This window comes from Myotis nattereri, assembly GCF_964212035.1.
Source record: "Myotis nattereri genome assembly, chromosome: 7".
NCBI lineage: Eukaryota > Metazoa > Chordata > Mammalia > Chiroptera > Vespertilionidae > Myotis > Myotis nattereri.
Window position 1 is genome coordinate 2,204,775 of NC_138082.1, and position 18,563 is coordinate 2,223,337.

Consider the following 18,563-nt stretch of genomic DNA (forward strand, 5'->3'; position numbering starts at 1 on the left):
GCAACTTCCCATGATGATGACAATGCTGACTCCAGGGATGGGGGGGGGGGGGGGGACACGAATGGTTTCACTTACTCTTGCTCCATCGTTCCCAGCTGTGCCTTCAGAGCCTTTCTCTCCTAGGCCGCCCTGGGGAAACACAGAACGGCCTGCATTCGTGTGGTTGTCTCCTTCCCACACTTGCATGGAGGGCTCACGAGTGAAGAGTTATGTCTTACGCTTGGAGCCGTACCTCCTGGAGCTCAGAACAGTGCCGGGCACTGCACATTCTCTCAATAGATGTACATTAAAACATGAATGAATGAATAAATGAATTAATGAATGAATGAGCGGCTTGTGACTCAGGGCGGCGGAAGTAAAAGTCTGCCCAGGACATCAATGTCGGTAGAAAATCTAACTGAACGAACTCAGAAAAAAGTAAGAAGACTCACCCTGTCACCCTTGGGGCCCGGCGTCCCTGCAATCCCTCGCTCCCCGGGCATGCCTTGAAGGCCCGGCGGGCCCGTGTCCCCGGGGGTGCCAGCTGGTCCTGGGCTGCCCTGAAACCAACCACAGGAAGGGAGAGCACCTCAATATCCAGACTGAACCATATGGAATTACAAAATAGTAGATTCTCAGAGACTTTGCCCAGTGCTTATATGTTTCATTTGGAAAATTATCTCTGAGTTCATTAAAAAAACAACGATCAGATCAGCCATTTTGATAATCAGTTTATGTTTTCAACTTTTCTCTTTGGGGAAATTAAGTACTGATTCAAATAAAAATGATAGAGCTTCCTTTTTTTCTTATTTTGGTAACATCACGATGAGATTCTAATAAAGAAAGGAGATATTACATTTAGAGAGTATTTCATTCTCTCTGTAATAAACCCATGATATTAAGCTGGTTTTGAGGCTCATTCAGTGATTAAATTGAAGCAAATCTTCTGCAATCACTTTGGATTATAAAGATTTGCATAATCACGAAAAATTCGACTTCAGATGTTTACGCTGAAACTGGTTCCATTGTCTGCTATCAATGTTAAAATGGCGCCCAGAAAGAAATGGCACTGATTCTTGCCTTCTGCTGTGTTGCATTTTAGATGCAAAGACAACGTCCTTCCGTAGATTTTGTCAGCAGAACCGTGGAACTCAGGACAAGGACAGTGGAGCTTAAACCCCATCACAGCAGGGGACTGGTTTTTAGCTGACGCTCAGCGCCAAGCGCAGCCTGTAGCTGCCCGTAAGTATTCGCTGCGGAGGAAAGCCAAGTAATGGAATACCCCGGAGAATGCGGGGAGCACACGCTGGCTCCTACTCACCTTCGGGCCGTCGGGGCCGTGCCCGCCGGCCATGCCCTTCTCGCCGGGCAGCCCGGTGATTCCCGGTTCTCCTCGCTCCCCCGGGTTTCCTCGCTCTCCCTAGCACAACAGCAAATGTCAGCCTCAGGGCTTGGTCTGAAGGGGGTTAGGAACATTCCCGAAAACATGAAACAGGCCCTCCCGGGGGAAGCTTCAGAAATGAGCAACTACTGAGGCTCGGTTTCCCGATTTAGTGACAAGAAACAGACGTGAAGGCAGGACAGGGCAGGTTCCCAGCACAGAATATTCCTCACGGGAAGTAGAAGAAGTTAATGCCACAGCAAAGCCCCGCTGAAGACACGAGGAAAAGGTGCTTTTTAAAGGGAAGCCAATGGCAGCAGGTGGATGCGAAGGAGAGAATACTCACTCGAGGCCCCAGTGGGCCCACGGCCCCCGGATCGCCAGGAACTCCCTGTAACATTCATTTTAAAAGGTGGGAGGAGAATCTTTGAGCTAAATGGCATTTATTTATTAGAAATCTTTCCAGATCATACACCTAATTTTTTTAACACACTAAGCCGAAAATATTGAAGAAAGAAAGATGTGTCCACTTTTATAAATGGAGTGGGCATCACACAAATTGGATGGAAAAATTTTTCCAGAAAAAAATGATGTTGTAACTGAATATTTGATTTTTGGCAGTGAGAACATACAAAATGTTATCTTCCAAAGTGCATTCATGTTTTTAGAGATACAGTAATATATATACTAAAAGCCTTTTATTTCCTAATGCAATATGAAAAAGTTTTAAGAGAGGGAAGTGAAATTAAAAGCAGTAGAGTACTGGTCTTTTGAATAAAACCAATTCCACTCAACTCAGTAAATACTTCTTGAACATATAATGTGGGCAACACACTCTACTAGGAACTGTGGGTTCAGACGAGGGCAGTCATGACTCCATTAAAGTTTTTTTCTTTCTTTGATAAAGATAATCTCTGTATAAAGTAGGCCTCTGGTCTTATCCCTTGAAATTACTGTCCTCACTGAGGTGTGATCTTCCTAAAACTCAATCAAACAGTAGTGCCCTTGCTTAAAAACCCTTCGTCAGCTGCCCATTATTCCAAGAGGAAGAAAAAGTAGGGCTCAAATTAAGACTCTCCATAATCTGGCCCCAATTCACACCTCCAGCCTCCCTCCACTCTGAGTTGCACTCTGCACTCCTGACTCACAGAACTGTGCTCACGGCCTTAACTTGACCTGCAAAACGTTGTCCTTCCTGTACCACGTCCTAGCGCACTTCCTCACCTTTCCTCCTCCACTTACCATCCTTCATCCTTCAGATCTCGTGGAAGTTATGACCTCGTCCAGGAAACTCTTCCTAAACCTCCAGTCAGAACCAGTGGCATCTTCTGTGTTTCCATAGACACAGTGCCCCTCTCCCCGCCCCACACTGTGACTGTCTCCCTGTACTCTGTCCCGCACTGTAATACAGGATACGGACAAGGTCCATGTCCATCTTGTCCAATTGGTTAAGGCCAAGCAAGGCTTAGCACAGCTGAGCCCGCAGCACTCAGCAAATACTTGTTGAATGGTGGAATGAATGAATTCCTCAGAGAAAAATAAACGAAATAAACCCATGTGCTCATAAAATGATAGAGATAAAGTAGTATCTGTTCATAACAGCTGGTAAAGCCTCCAGGAAAACTCCATCGCATGACTCAGACTCACTCAGGGATTAAGAACAGTCGTGGGAAGCATGTGACCTGGGCTCAAAGCCCACCAGCTGTGCAACCTGACACCTGTGCCCCTTCCCCTCCGCAACAAGGGGAGTAGTAGTAGCGGGGGTGTCTGAGGTTAAAAAAGATAACATGTGGCCCACCGGGGTGGCCCAGGGGTTGAGCGTCCACCTCTGAGGTCAGGGTTTGATTCCCCCTCAGGGCACAGGCCTGGGTTGCAGTTGGATCCTCAGTGCCGGGTGTGCAGGAGGCAGCTGATCAATGGTTCTCTCTCATCACTGATGTTTCTATCTCTCTCCCTCTCTCTTCCTTTCTGACATTAATAAAAATATATTAAAAAGATAATATATGTAAATCACACCAGAATGGAGCCTCACACATGATAAGTGATATTAAGAAGCAGTGGTTTCTAGTATTGCTGTTCTTCGTATTCAAACACTTACCTGATCTCCTGGTTTCCCACCTTCCCCAGGAGGCCCTGGGGGGCCTGGAAGCCCCTAAAACCAAAGCAACAACGGAAGTGTGACTGCGAAGCTGCCCAGGCCACCAGTGTCAGCAGCTGACCTCCTACAGCTCACAGAGCCTCCGGGACTCTATTCAACCAAAAGATGCTGTTCAAACACAGACCCAGAGGCCTCCATCTCATAACTAACCACAGAAGCGAGCTGATTGGTCAGGCCTTCATTTGCATATCACTTAGCAAACAAAAGAACAATGTAACAGGAGGCTCTTTAGATTTGTAGGTTTTTATAAAGGCTCTGAAAACAATATACTAGGTTATTGGAATACTACTGAAAGCTTCTTTCCCCCAAATTATGCTTATTCGTGCTGCTAAATAATCTACCATACCAATATATTTAGATAAATTATGAAAATTTGTTCAACAAAGTCTTTTAGACACTGTGCCAATAAAATCAGATAAGTCTTAAAACAGTTAAATAAATGTCACTGTGATATGAAGAATATTTTTTGGTTTTTCATTTGTTAATAGCTTTGGGTTTTAATCAGTTTTTCAGGGGAAGTCTATTCTTTTTCTTTGAAAAAAATGTTGGAGTTTTTTCAAATGTCTATCCTATTTACTAAAAGAGGGATGACTTGGAAAACTGTAGAGCTACGCATCGTTTTATCGTGTCTTTTCACATTTTAAAAGAGCGTGTAGTCAGTGGAGAGGGACTCAACAACGGAACCGCGCGTACCTGAAAGCCGGTGGGGCCAGGGGGGCCCTGCTCGCCTCTCTCCCCAGCCAGGCCCTAAGGCACAGAGGAAAGGAAATGGTGAAAATCCCGAGCCAGCCCTCACCCTGCTTCCTGTCCGTGAGAACCACTAGAAGTATTTCCATTTATTGTATTTCTTCCAATCGCATGTTCTTCACTTTGGCCGGATACTAAACTAGTATTAAAAGTCATCTATTGGTTTGAAGTCCCTGCTAGTGAGAAAATATCTTTCAAAGCCAGCAAAGAGACTGATGACATGTGTTTATTTTTTGATCCAAACAAAATGTCTGGGGCTAACCATAAAATTATGGGGAAATTGGATGAATTGGAGATGGAAAAATTCATTACTTTCATATATCTAATCTAAAATGGTAATATTTTCACTGCAGTTTATTTCTAAGTGTCATAAAAACCATTAATCAAACCTTCAAAACTAGTCAACAAAGCTAGTATTTTAATTCATTTGGTATTTTAAACAAATAAAATGCCAAAATAGTTCTGATAAACACTTCATTTTACAATGCTAGGATGAAAATATACCTCAAAGAATATAATTCCTTTTTAGCCCCTCAAAAGAAAAACCAGCTTAAATAAATATCTATAAGACACATTATTAGAATAAGATAGATAATATTCAGTAATTTGATATTTTAAATAAAATACAGTATTAAATGTTAATCAAGCTCTATTTTCCTTAGTTGACATATTTTCCAACAGTGATACGTAAAGATGAAGAGGGAGCCTTTTGCCATCAGCACTGTATAGAGATTTAAAATGAAGAAGCCATCGTGCCGTTTAAAAGGCAGACGATTCCAGCACAGGAATCCAAAGGAAAGATATAACTGCGATTATTCGATATGCGCTTCTTCCTTATTCCCCCCAAAGTTATCGTCAGTAAAGTCCTGGACAAACACAATGGAAAACGCAACATGCACATATTTCTGCCAAAAGGTCACCTACCGGGGGCCCCACGGGCCCAGAAGGGCCGACTTCGCCGTCTTTCCCAGGAGCCCCCTAGCGTCACACAGAGAGAGGTTGTGAGATGAGGGCCATGAGAATTTGCGTAATTTTATTTTTTTTCTTTAGCAGAAAATGTATATAGCTACCCTCTGTCCAGGGACACCAGCATTTCCTGCTTCCCCAGGTTTGCCAGGATCGCCCTAAAGAACAAACTTACATGTCAATCAATCTGTCCGCAGCACGCCTGTGCCCGGTGAGAACTACAGGAGACGACAGGCAGGTTACACAGGTACTCACACTGCTGCCCTTGGGGCCGGGCAGCCCCATGGTCCCAGGCTGCCCCCTGATTCCTACGGAGCCGGGGGGCCCGGGGCGGCCGTCCTCCCCCGGAGCGCCCTGCAAAAGCCACAGGAGCCACGTAAGTTCTGTGGAGGTTCTTTCTGAACATCACGTCACCCCCGGAGTCCCTTGCCTTGGCTCACTATAAAACCTAACGTGTTTTAGGTTTTCCGACATTGTTCTCTGAGTGAATGAGGACAGGCGAGAGTCCACAAAGCAAGCGAAAGCTGTTGGAGTATCTTTGACTCTCTGTTCCCATTCTGTGCCCGAGCCCCCTCTCCATGTCTCCTCCCTTTCTCAGCTGAAGAGAGGAATCTGGCCCTTCTCCTTCACTTCGTGGCAATGAAACCTCAGCCTTCTACTTCGCATCTGCATATAAGAGAAGGGCCCAGAGTATACGTCAAAATTCATACCTACTTATCTCTTAAATGTATCAAATTGGAAGGAACATCGAGAAATAAGAATGCTGCTAACAGACAGATCTCGTCAATATGAAGAATACATCATTCTGACTTTTTCCCTGATGTCCAGAAAGCAATTTTAATCTCAAACATTTACTTCAATAAAATGTGACAATTTTGGTGAATTTGAAAATATGCAGAGCCTAACTATTTGCTTCCAAGGGGCAGGGCCCCTTAAACAGATAAACATGGTCAGCAGCCACGTGATCAGAAACATCAGCCCCCCTAAGCTGCCTGCCTGGAGGAGCACCCACGGCTGTGGGCGTCGGCTTAAAGCACTTACCAAAGGCCCGAGTTTTCCTTCAGGACCTTGAACCCCAGGATTGCCTGTCAGACCCTGAAAATTAAAGTAACTGTCAGTTTGACCTGCAGCTGAAGATTCTGGAGTAAAAACAGCATCGCATTCATAGGACCAGGTTCCACCTGGCAAAGGCCGCGCTCGGGCGCCTTAGGGTCCCCTAGACAAGCTCCTGGACCCTCCTGGCCTCAGCGGGGTGCTCAGCAGGATGCAGGGCGACCAGCACAGAGGCCAGCGGGCGGCACCAGCGGGGGCTCTGCCTCCAGGGCACCCCCACGCCCCCCGCAGTGCCCAGGCCGGATGCAGGGCGTCAGTCTACATCGCGGTCCAGGAGCCACCAGGCTTGGCAACCTCGCGTAACCGCTCTCTGTAACGCACCTCCAACACGGTATCCTGGTCCCAGCAAGGGGGGTGCCCAGGTACAAGTCACCCCAAAATCAGGAAAGCCGACGCTATGCTCCCACCAGGTGTGTGTAGTCCATTCCTAGCCCCCCAGTCCAGATGCGGTCTAAACCCAGGGGTCATTTTCACACCAGCACTGTTGGCCGGCACTGGGCGGCACTCCCCCGGATCAGACATGAGGGAAGAATGTCTGAGCCAAGATGCACCCACGTCAGCGTTTCCTTAGCGGGAGGAAGGCTAGCGTGGGCTTCACTCGCGGACTCAATCCTGGGCTCAGGAGAAAGAGCTCATGTTGGGCCAAAGGTATCTTTTCATCCAACTTTCTGTGTAACTCCTTTCTCCTGAAGGGACTGCTGACCATTGAATATGAGGGCAATTCCAAAGTTGAAATAAATGTCAAGTGATAGAAAATATATCTTACGTGACATTTATCATCAATTCTCTCCGTCAAGTCAAATAAGTTATTATCAAGCAAAATATATATAAAATGGACAAACAGGATTTTTTTTTCATGAAAAGAAGTAAAATTGTTCATACAAACCCTTTTAAAAAGGAAGACTAGAATTAAGTGTGTTTTCTACACATGACAAAAATAACAAAATAATGAATCGGGCCAAAACCAAAAAATAAAGAAATGTTCCAAGTTGTAAAAGTGAGCGAGAGAGAGTGAGAGAGAGAGAGGTAATGAGGGAGGAAGGAAGGAAGAGAAGGGAGGAGAGGGGAGAGAAGGGGAGCGGAGGGAAGGGAGTAAAGGGAGGAAACACCCTTCATGAATTCCCAGGAGCACGTCTCTTGGCTGATGGACCACAAGACGGCCGGCCGTGTTCTTACCCGAGCTCCCGGCAGCCCTGGTTCCCCTGGGCGTCCTGGGTCCCCCTGCCCTCCTTTAGGTCCTGACGAGCCTACAGGCCCCCTCTCTCCTTGCGCCCCCTGTTCCAAAGCAAAGCAGACGTGTCAGGAAAGAGCAGGGAGACACACATGAGCATATAAACTTCCTGTTGTGCTGAGCAAAGCATGAGTGTAACGAACAACAGCGGGTCAGTCCCTGCAGAGACCTCCCGGCAAACAGGGCCCCTCGCCCTCTGCTCTAACTTGCATTCCTGGGAGAACCGCGCTGTTTCTTCGTTACCCAATGAAAGTGGTGATCAGAGCCTCGCGCCAATCATTTCGATATTGGAAAAAACATAGAATTTTGAAAGACTCTAAATTTCTAGATAAAGGAAATAATACGTCAGCTCCAGGAAATGACCATGACCTCTTCTTCTCGGCATTTCCCTGACGAATCCGGAAACAAGCTCCCATACCCCCTCCATCGGCAGCCTCCCCGCCACCCTCTCTAACGCAGACATCGCACATGACATCGGTGTCCAAAGCTATTCTGGATCTGGGCCCCACGGCCAAGGCTGAAGCATGACGCTGGGCCCCCGCGCCTCCCACCGCGCCATGGCCACCCTGACGAAATGGCCTCACCTTGGGTCCCGGTAAGCCATCAGAGCCCGGGAAACCGCGGTTGCCAGGAGCACCCTACAAAGGAGCAAGATTCGATCTTAATACCTGTCGATGGTTTCGGAATACATACCGAAGGGATAACGTTTATCTTTAGCACTAACGGCTTTAGAGTCTGTGATCAAGCCCATATGGCGGTAAATACGCGCAAGAAAAAACCTGACTACACAGAGGAAATCTTAAATTTTAAAGAATATATAAGTACCGAGCCAAAAAGTTATCCAGAGCAAAAAATATTCTAACAACTCACGGTAAAATCAAACCTAAACTGACACACAGGCAGGCGAGGCGAAGGAAGGGCGCACCTGCACACGCAGAACGGCCGGACCACGCCTGGGCCTGTGCGCTGGCAGCCCCTGCGGCCCCTGCGGCTCACCCAGTGTGAGTGCGGCCGTGTCCCCCTCAGGCCCGGCTCACTGTCCTCCCGGGCTTTGCAGTCAGCCTCTGGCGGGGCTTTGCCGTTTCCTCTGCTGAACAGTGTTCCTCCCACGTTCTCTCCCAGCACGTCCTCACCCTCAGGTCCTGTTTCCTCGCCTCCTCCTCTAACGGCCCCCCGGGTCACACACCCGGAGCTATTCCTGCCGCATCGCCCTGTGACTTCCTAAGTGCGCATGGCATTTATTAAAACGTGTCATTATGTCTTTATTTACTGTTGACTTGTTTTTTGCTAACGTCCCCATCAGAGCGAACTATAGTTTACCAGCCCCACATGAGGGCTGGGACCGCAGCCTTCTGCCCACTGGTGCATCCCCAGCAACACAACGCACTGGCGTAGCGCAGCGCCCCGCCAGTACTAGTTCAAGCCCTAGCTGCATGAATGAATACAGTGGCTGGCAGTGCCTCCCATTCACAGGCTGCCATGCTAAACCACACCTGCAAGCGCGTCTCCTAACTGCTCTGGCTTTCCTTACTACCCCCAGACTTACTCCCCGGAACCGTAAGGAGTTGCTTTATGACTCAGTTTACCCTTTCTCCCACCGGCCCTTGAGGACCGACTGCGCCGGGGTCGCCGCGGGGACCTCTTTTGCCTTCTTCACCAGGGGGGCCGATGGGACCCTGAATGCCATGGGGCCCCTGTTGAAAACGGAAAAGCAGTTACCAGAAAAGGCCATGCAACAAGTGCAGTGGGAAGATCCACCTAATGAAGCCAGTCGCACATTCTAAATGACGTTAAATGGGCTATTTCCGTCCAGAGGGATCACAGTCTCACAGTTATTATGTCACAAACGTCAGCGTTGTGAGCTGCCCACTGCTAGGCAATGCACATGTCCTTCTTCTCCTTTAAAAAGAATGCGCCCTTACCGGTTCCCCTTTGGGGCCAGCTTCTCCTTTGAAGCCTGGGACTCCTGGGTCGCCCTGAAATGAAAGCATCCTCAGCGGGAGCACCCCCTCCCTCCCGGCCCCCGCCCCGCCCCGCCCCTCCCCGCCCCTCCCCGCCCCCCAACCCCCTGAGCACAGTGAACAGCCGGGAGCTGAGTGCCAACTAAGCACTGTCCCCTCTGAAAACCTGACACCATGTGTGTGAATTTTCATAAAACGCAGAATTTGGCAGCAGCTTGTTTATTTCACAGTGTCCTCAAGAGGCTTGTTTTTCAATACTGATTCCCATTTTGCATGCCAGAATAATTACAATTATTTAGCTATTATTCCAATTTGATCATTAAAATGAGAACCAAACAATCACCGCTTCTGCAGGAAACCTACTGAGGGTTTATTTTAGGAATCAGAATCGAAATCATTTTATATTTATGTCCTATCTATTGAGAGTTTGACAACTTCTCCCAGGGCATGACATCTCTATGGGGCTTTAGGGTTTTTCTTTGTTCAATTGCAGTTTGGGTTTAGGAGCCAGACTGCTAAACTGAGAACATGATCAAAAGAAATATGAAGCATCAGCCGCCTCATGTTTCAGTAAATCTGTCACCGGCAAAAGGATTGATCAGCAAAAACTAAATGACTTGGAGCAGAATCTAGAATATTTGTTTTGAGTAGCGCTAGAAAAAAGGTTGGTTTTATGTATCTATCCAGCTAAAACATATGTAAGCACAAGTTTTCAATCTGTTTATTTCTTATGGGTGCATCATAATATTTTTCCTAGAACATAATTTTTATAAAATATGGAAACTCATTAAATCTAACATATGTTGAAATCTTTCTTCAAGCACCATATGATTTCACTCACACGTGGAATCTAATGAACAAAATAAACTAACAAACAAAGAGAAAGAGACTCATAGACACAGAGAACAGACTGACAGCCGCCAGAGGGACCGGGAGTCAGGGGGCTGGTGAGAAAGGTGAAGGGATTCAGTAAAATAAATAATAAATAAGAAAACACCTCCTGGTCACAGGCAGCAGTGTGGTGACTACCAGAGGGAAGGGGTGGGGGAGGGTGGGAGAGGGTGAAGGGGGGATAAACGCAGATGGAAGGAGACTTGACTTGGGGTGGTGAACACACGATAGAATATACAGATAATGTATAGGGTTCCCCCCAAAATGTATACACACATTTTGAATAATTATAAAGGCAATATTTATTAAAATATATTTCATTTTCAAAATTGAGCTATCAGCTGTTAAAGTGTATACATTTTGGGGGGACACTGTATTATAGAATTATTACCTGAAACCTATATAATTGCATTAACCAGTTTCACCCCAATAAATTCAATAAAAAAAAAATAGAAATTAAGCCCTGGCGGGTAGCTCAGTTGGTTGGAGCATCATCCCGATATGCCAAGGTTGTAGGGTCAATCCCCAGTCAGGGGTCAGGGCACATACAAGAAGCGACCAATAAATGCATAAATAAGTGGAACCACAAATTGATATTTTGTGCTCTCTCTCTCTCTCTCTCTCTTCAAATTAAAAGTTAAAAGAAGAATAACTCTCAAGAAATAGTTGTTGAATCCACTTTTAGTCAAATCATCATTGTAAGCACCCAATAAACCTCCACATCTCCCCACACTGGCTTGCTAATGTTTCTATAATGTTTATTATTCAACTGCTCGTAAAATTCGATGAGTTCGAACATGAAGTTCTGGCCTTACTATTTTACATAAAAACCACTAACATGATGTTCCACTTTGAATTTAAACCTCAGCACTCATGTCAGCGTTTGCTCCCACTTTGTGAAGACCCGTGTCTTCGTTCGCCTCGTTCAGTTACGCCCCGGGTTCCACCGCATCTCGTCAGATGCTGTCCCTCTCGGCGAGCTCAGTCCCATTACACCAGCGGCAGTAGCGGTTCTAAAGGACGTTACCGGTTGGCCTCGAATTCCTGGAAGCCCAGTGCTGCCCTGAGGTCCTTGGGATCCGGGGGGACCTGCCAGGCCGGGGGGCCCAGAGGGGCCTGCAGAACCCTGCCAGAGCGAGAGAGACACGGTGAGCAGAGACCGGAGGAGCCTCCGCCAACGGCCAAAGCCCCGTGTCCACTTGAACTTCACGCAGCGGAAACGCAGGTGCTCACCGTCGGGCCTTTGGCGCCAGGAGTACCGTCCGTCCCCACTGCGCCCTGAAAGGTACAGGAAAAGTCTATCACACGGGCAGCCATGTCTAGGGGGTCCTCTCAGACGTCTACCATCTTCCAAAAGGGAGACCATAAGTCACCACCCAAAAACTCAATGGCCATCACATCATAAAAGTAACTTTGATGACGTTTTCCATCATTTAGACGCAGCTGGCGTCACCAGGGAACTTGATCTTCTCCTGAGCTGCAAGCACGCGGTCGGCAGCCAAGGGACATGTGCGGCCCCCCCTTGTGCTGGAGCTGCACACGCCCGGCCTGCGGCCGCCTCCCGGGCCTGGCACTCACCGGGAGGCCCTGCGAGCCCACGGGCCCCGGCGGCCCCGTCTCGCCTCGCTGCCCCTGCGGGCCTTCCGGGCCTCGGGCGCCGGTGGGACCTGCTTCTCCCTAAAGGGAGCAAAGAGAAACATCCATCTTAGGAGAATGTCAGCACGGGACTATTCCAAGTAGATCGCTTCCTTGAGTTTCACATTTTACGCCCAGATCTAAGGGGGCCAAGAGCACAGCTCCCTGCAGGGCTGGGCCTGACCGGGGCGTGGCTGCCCCCCCACCCCCCCGACTTGGGGCAGGATGTGGCCGCTAAGGGCGGCCTGGGAGCCGCCTATTCCCACCTGAGGGTGCGGCCCCGAGAGGACACCAGTGCAGGGCGTGCAGTTAAGTTTTCACTCAGATAAACAGCAACTAATTTTAGTATAAGTTTGTCCCATGAAATATTCGGGACAGATTTGTACCAACATTTATACTTCGTTGAACTGAAATTCAAACTTAACTAGGTTTCTGTATTTTACCGCCACGTTCTGTACCCAGGTATACCTAATGCTGACATTCCAGAACTCGAACCCGAAGCTTGAGGGAGCTCATGGGAACCAAGAAACCACATGAACTCCCTGCTCAACCCGTCGCCCTTCGCGGAGATGCAAAGAGCCGGAGGTGGCGGGTGTGCTCCAGTCGAGGGCCAGGGCCATGGGGGGCCCTTGGAGGCACAGAAACCCGGCGTCTCACGGGGATGCTGGGTGTCAGACTTCACCGGAAGCTCTCGGGAGCCACAGGCAGTGCCGGCAGCGCCCTGTGCGCGGGGTGGCGTGTGGCTGCCCCTCTGTGGAGCCCAGCCCCGGGCGCCCTGAGGTTCTTCCCTTAACCTCAGCCGGGCTCCTGCGAGGGCGAGGGCCTCACGGGAAGGGGGAGGGGGCTGAGGGCAGGATTAGGACTTCGGGGAGCAGAACAGGTATGGGGAACAGAAGGTCCCACCTGCCTGCACTCAGAGTGAGTTGTCGTGAGGAAGGGACGGGGAGTGAAAGACCCAGGGCAGCTCTGCAGAGCAGCGGACCCCGACCCCGGGGCAGAGGCTACAGGGGGCAGGAGAGGCTCGAGAACAACTAGACTTGATGCCGCTCGCGCTTCAGGGAGTGTCTGAGGGTCGGTGTGGACTGAGCGTGTGTTCGTTTTTGAAGCTCACGTCCAATTCGAGTAGAACTACTAACAAGACGCAGAGATGAACCAAAGAGCGAACATGCGTAAGCCACGGACACAGACAGTCGTGTGGTGCAGGCCTGGGGCGGGCAGGTGTGAGCGGAGGGCCAGTGAGAACAAAGGGGGGCGTCTGTAACACTTCCACAATAAAGACAGTTTCTGAGAAGCAGGGACCCCCGAGGGCCTGACGCGAAGCCCTCTGTGCGCACAGACTATCCCACTGGCTCGCCAACAGCTTCCAGGAGGAGCCAGACTCGGAGACGCGAGGGGACGGCGGGGCGCGGCCATTTCTGCGCGGCAGGACCCTGTGGCAAACGCCCTCGGGGGGGAGACAGCGCTGCCAAGGGTGCGGGAAGCAGGCGGAGGGGGCGATACGGATGTGCTCCCGGGCTCGGCTAATACAGGGTCACCCCTCCTGCTGCACCCTTGCGTTTACTATCCAGAGTGTTGGGGGAACAAACTGTGATCCTCTACAGAGGTAAACGGGCCCAGCAGAACGCGTCAGTCCGTTCCCACGGGCAGTGCCGAACAGCCTCTCCGTCCACCCCTTCGTGGTCAGGGGTGAGAGCCCGCCTCCTGTGAGAGAACAGCCTGGACGGCCTGACTCACTGCAGACTCTCGTCTAGAACATTCTGCTGTCTGCTACCGCCAGGCCCTGCAGCCAAGGGCAGATCCCAGCTCAGATCCAACCGTTGCCCTGCAGCGGCCACAGGGTCTGCGTCAGGGACTACCGCAGCAGGTTCTCGGACAGCTGTGTGATTGTAAGTCACTCTCTTTGGGTTACATCTTATTTAGTAATATCATTTTTACATTTTCTTTATGTTTTCCCTACCGTATGGACACAGAGAATACTCTGCAGTGGTTCTCAACCCTCCTGATGCCGCAGCCCTTTAATACAGCTCCTCACGTTGTGGGGACCCCCAACCATAACATTATTTTCGCTGCTACTTCGTAACTGTAGTTTTGCTACTGTTATGGATCGTCATGTAAATATCTGATATGCAGGATGTATTTTCATTGTTCTCGACCCACAGGATGAGAACCGCTGCGTCTAGACTCTTTCCTTAGTTGAGAGCAACCTTCTTGCTCTTCAGTAAATGAAATGACATTCTTCACTTTGGGATTCATGTAATTAAGAGCTAAATATATTAACGCTTTACCTTCATCCCAGGATTTCCTGGAAAACCAGAAGAGCCAGGAATCCCAAGAGGACCCTATTAACAGAAACCAGAAGAATGACCGGACATGTATCTTAATCAATGTCTAAATAAGCCATCATTTAGTCTTTCACAAAACTCTGTGCTTTGACACATAAGAATAACCCACTTAGTACTTTGAAATCACAAAAATAATAGTGTATTTAATACAAGTACCTGCCAACACTGAAATGAAATAGTGCCAAATCCTGTTATGTCTAATACTCATGTCCACGGGTGTTAAACATAATAGGATCTCCTAGTCGAAGCATAGCAGACTGAGTCAGTCACAACCACAGATTGTTGAAAACAGTTGCTTAAGAAATGTATTTTTGCCCAGATGGTGTGGCCCAGTGGTTGAGCATCAACCTATGAATCAGGTGGTCATGGTTAGATTCCCGGTCAGGGCACATGCCCAGGTTGTGGACTGGATTCCCAGTCGAGGGGGGGGGGGGGGGGCGGGGGGGGAGGGGAACGGTTGCAAGAGGCAGCCAATCAATGATTCTTTCTCATGATTGATGTTTCTCTCTCTCCCTTCTCCCTTCCTCTGTGAAATAATAATAATAATAACAATAATATAAAAAGAAATGTGTGTTAACCAATTAATAAAGATACTTTTTCAAAAGTTATGTTTTGTACCAAAATCTAGGACTATCTTTATGAAATGATGCTTAAGAATCCTCTGGATACTCTAGAGCAGTGGTTCTCAACCTTCCTAATGCCACGACCTTCTAATACAATTCCTCATGTTGTGGTGACCCCCAACCATAAAATTATTTTCGTTGCTACTTCATAACTGTAATTTTGCTACTGTTATGAATTGTCATGTAAATATCTGATATGCAGGATGTATTTTCATTGTTACAGATTGAACATAATTAAAGCATAGTGATTAATCACAAAAACAATATGTAATTATATATATGTTTTCCAATGGTATTAAGCGACCCCTGTGAAAGGGTCGTTCGACCCCCAAAGGGGTCGCGACCCACAGGTTGAGAACCGCTGCCCTAGAGTGAGTATTTTCAGGCTAATAAGAAACAGATATCTGTCACTACTCCACACCTGGGAACGGTGCATAGAGTTTAAACCAATGACTTAAAAGCTGGATTGAAAGCATCTAGCATAGGAGGAATTCCATTCTAGGCTATCTTGGTTCTTCTTTTAAGAACCATTAGCTTTTAATCCCACCAGTTTTGTGTTTTAAAAAACCCTTTTTAACTATAGTTACTTTGTTGCCTTTTTATGAGTAACAAGGAAGACTCCAAAGGCAAATAATTTCAAATCTGATTTGCCCTCTGAGCATCTCCTGAGCTCGCCATGGTCTCCATCCACCCATCATGGGTCATGCTGTGTTCTTGCTCATTTACATATTCCTCTGCCAAGACTTAGCTTGGGGGTCGTTCCTCTTGAAGTTCCTTGACATCTTTCTCCAGCTTCAGGAGCAGGTATTTTCTCCTCAGTGTCCCCAAACCTCAAGTCACAGTCTGTGCTACAGCAGCTAGCAATGGCCGTATGCTACTATATTGCCGTCTCTCTCCCTTGGTAGACAAGTCCGCTTTCAAGGACAAGTACTGTGTGTTTATCATCTTTTATTCCAAGTGGCTGGGCACAGTAGGCGCTCTGTAACGTCAGTGAGTGTGAAAGTAGAAAAATGCAGGAATGAATATGAAAATAATAAAACTCACCATCGGCCCGGGTTTTCCTGGCATACCGTGTGCACCTCGTTGTCCCTAATCAGGAGAAAAAGAGACGAGATTCTACTCCATTTGCTCATGATTCATTTGCTTTATAAAAATTTCCATGTTACAAATTAAAGAATAAATATTAACTAACAACAAACTTAACTGGGTTAATAAAAATAAAAACACACATTTACACAACACTGGTAAAGTAGAAATAAACCCATCTATCCGTATAGCGACGAGAAAGAGGAGACTGAAAGGGATGAAACTGATGAAAACCATTCTTTTTACTTGAATGTGTCACCATCTCTCAAATTAGATCAAAGACAGTGGAATTTTGAACATCTCTTTGCAGGCATATTAACGCAGAGGAGGAATGCATTCCTTGTAAAAATAAAAATAAAATACAATGAATCGCACGCACACACTAGGAGATTAAGCAGCAGTGAGAGCTGCGGGTGTCCCCAGGTCCCTCTCCGCTGCTGGAAGCGGTGAGCTGAGGGCTCACAGTGGCCCCCCGGGCTGCCCTCAGCGAGGAGAGGTTAGCTCTCCCAGGGCTGTGCCCCTCCCGTGCCCCGCACCGGGTACAGGAGCTCTTGACCCACCCAAGAGCGAGGAGCCCTCCCCGCTGCAGAGCTCCCATGACCGAGGACTCGCGGAGCCAGGTTCCTGCAGTTGTAACACTGGTTACTTTCTCCCTCTGACAAACCCGGTTCCTTTACTCCCTCTCCACAATGTGGCACCTGAAAGCCGCCCAAGGGTTTCCTGCACAGCCTGCTATGATGCTAGTTCCTGGGAAACCGGACCTAAGGCTTCCATGGCACTGGTGCTAGAAGGAGCCTGAGAAGGTAGACTCTCAGATGGGATTTGGGATTCCTCACTGACCACGTGGCGGTAGAGAGAGCATGCCCCCCCCCACCCCCGCACGCTGTGGTGATGCAGGGTCCTCTCCAGGCATGCACTGCGTGGGCCGCCCGAGTACGGGAAGGGGCTGTGGGTGCAGCAGCTCAGGCATGTGACAAGTTTTAGGGGGAAGAGCGATTACAAGTTGATGACACTGCATGGGTCTTACTGAGTGAATCCAGCAAGTGAAAGGCTGATGGCGATGAATCAATATGAGGCTCTCTGGCAGCATTTAAAAATACTGCCATCTTCTACAGCCAGGGTGCGGGAGCTGAAGCTCGAACCCATGACGTAATGACAGAGGTTTGAAAGCGCTTGAGGAGGTTCAGCTCTAAACGTGTTTCGGCTCCTAGGCCGTGATCGGAGGCCTGACTGGAAGGCAGGGGCCTTGGCGTGGGCGTGGGAACCTCTGCAGAACTTCGCAGTCTCGGCACCCGGCAGCCCATGGGCCTGCAGACCGGCCCGGCCCCGCTTCTAACCGCGCGTGCTTCCTCCTTGCTCACAGGAGCCTGCTCTCCCGACAGCACATGCCGCTGCCGCCACCTGCCTCGCCTCCAGCTGTCAGACCCATAACCAGCACGAAGTCACAGCGATGGGCTTGAGGGGAGACTCCACACCAACAGGAGCCACCGGTTCCACGCATCGTGCAGAAGAGGGTCCCGAAGGCACAGCCGAGAGGGACAACACGCAAAGCTGGGGAGTGTGAACGGGAAGGAGGGAGCACGCTCCCAGGGCCCACATTCAGCACCTGGTCAGGGCCCGGCCCCGGGAGATGGTGCTCACAGGGGAGGCGATTCTCTGAGAACAGAGAGGCCCACACAGAGCCGGAAATGCCACAGCTGCCCTGGCAGACAACAGAGGACGCACAGAGCGTGGACACTAGATAGACGACCTGTGCGAGGCTGGTGAGGGCGACACTGTGTCTCCAGGGGGCCCTCTGCTTCCCGAGGGGCCAGGAATGGCCTGTGGGGGGGGTCTCACTCCCCACACCAGGGCTCCGGCACCTTTGAGAAGCTCTCGGGTGGTTGTCCTCTGGGGTAACAGGAGGGGGTGCTGTACACCTGAGGTCCCTAACACTGATGGGGACCACGTCAGCATAATGGAGGCCAGGTGGCAGTCCCTCACTGTCAGAAGCCAAGTGGGGGCAGTGCAATGAACTGCACGGCTGTAATATTAGCAAGGGCAGCCGGGCCCTCCGCGAGCTGTGGAGGGAGTCGGGGGAATAGGCCCCCACCGAGGCCTGAGGTACGGGGACACAGCAAGGGCATTTCCCAGGCTGTACCTTTAAAACAGACCAGGAGACTCGTATCAACGAAAGGGTGCATGCACTGCACTGACAGACTGTGATGAACATAAAATAAGGATGCTTGAAAGGATGCTCAGTGAATAATAAGCGCTTGATAAATGTCACCTGTTAGTATAATGTTATTACTGTGCCAAAGTGTATGCTTTTCCATGGGTTATATCCCATGCTGTTGTATGTTTCACTGTTTTCTTAATTTCTGTGTTAAAATAAATTGGCAGCAAATGTAATGTAAGATGTGAACACTCAGAGAAGCTAGCTGAAGACTACATGGGAACTCTATCCTATC

General features: G+C 49.0%; 1 protein-coding gene across 1 annotated transcript in view; it reads right to left on the reverse strand.

Moving 5' to 3' along the window:
- The window catches only part of LOC308522515 (uncharacterized protein), a gene marked incomplete at its 3' end in the record, with an annotated part of 118,434 nt that overhangs the window by 4,469 nt on the left and 95,402 nt on the right, over positions 1-18,563 (reverse strand). Inside the window, exons 17-35 of the mRNA XM_081095983.1 lie at positions 16,072-16,116; positions 14,348-14,401; positions 12,006-12,104; positions 11,661-11,705; positions 11,455-11,553; positions 9,498-9,551; positions 9,162-9,269; positions 8,160-8,213; positions 7,521-7,619; positions 6,273-6,326; positions 5,487-5,585; positions 5,336-5,389; positions 5,190-5,243; positions 4,212-4,265; positions 3,459-3,512; positions 1,707-1,751; positions 1,301-1,399; positions 432-539; positions 76-129 (exon numbers count right to left, since the gene is read on the reverse strand). Coding sequence (XP_080952109.1) covers positions 76-129; positions 432-539; positions 1,301-1,399; positions 1,707-1,751; positions 3,459-3,512; positions 4,212-4,265; positions 5,190-5,243; positions 5,336-5,389; positions 5,487-5,585; positions 6,273-6,326; positions 7,521-7,619; positions 8,160-8,213; positions 9,162-9,269; positions 9,498-9,551; positions 11,455-11,553; positions 11,661-11,705; positions 12,006-12,104; positions 14,348-14,401; positions 16,072-16,116 — 1,332 coding nt within the window. The remainder of the gene's footprint in view (positions 1-75; positions 130-431; positions 540-1,300; positions 1,400-1,706; positions 1,752-3,458; positions 3,513-4,211; positions 4,266-5,189; positions 5,244-5,335; positions 5,390-5,486; positions 5,586-6,272; positions 6,327-7,520; positions 7,620-8,159; positions 8,214-9,161; positions 9,270-9,497; positions 9,552-11,454; positions 11,554-11,660; positions 11,706-12,005; positions 12,105-14,347; positions 14,402-16,071; positions 16,117-18,563) is intronic.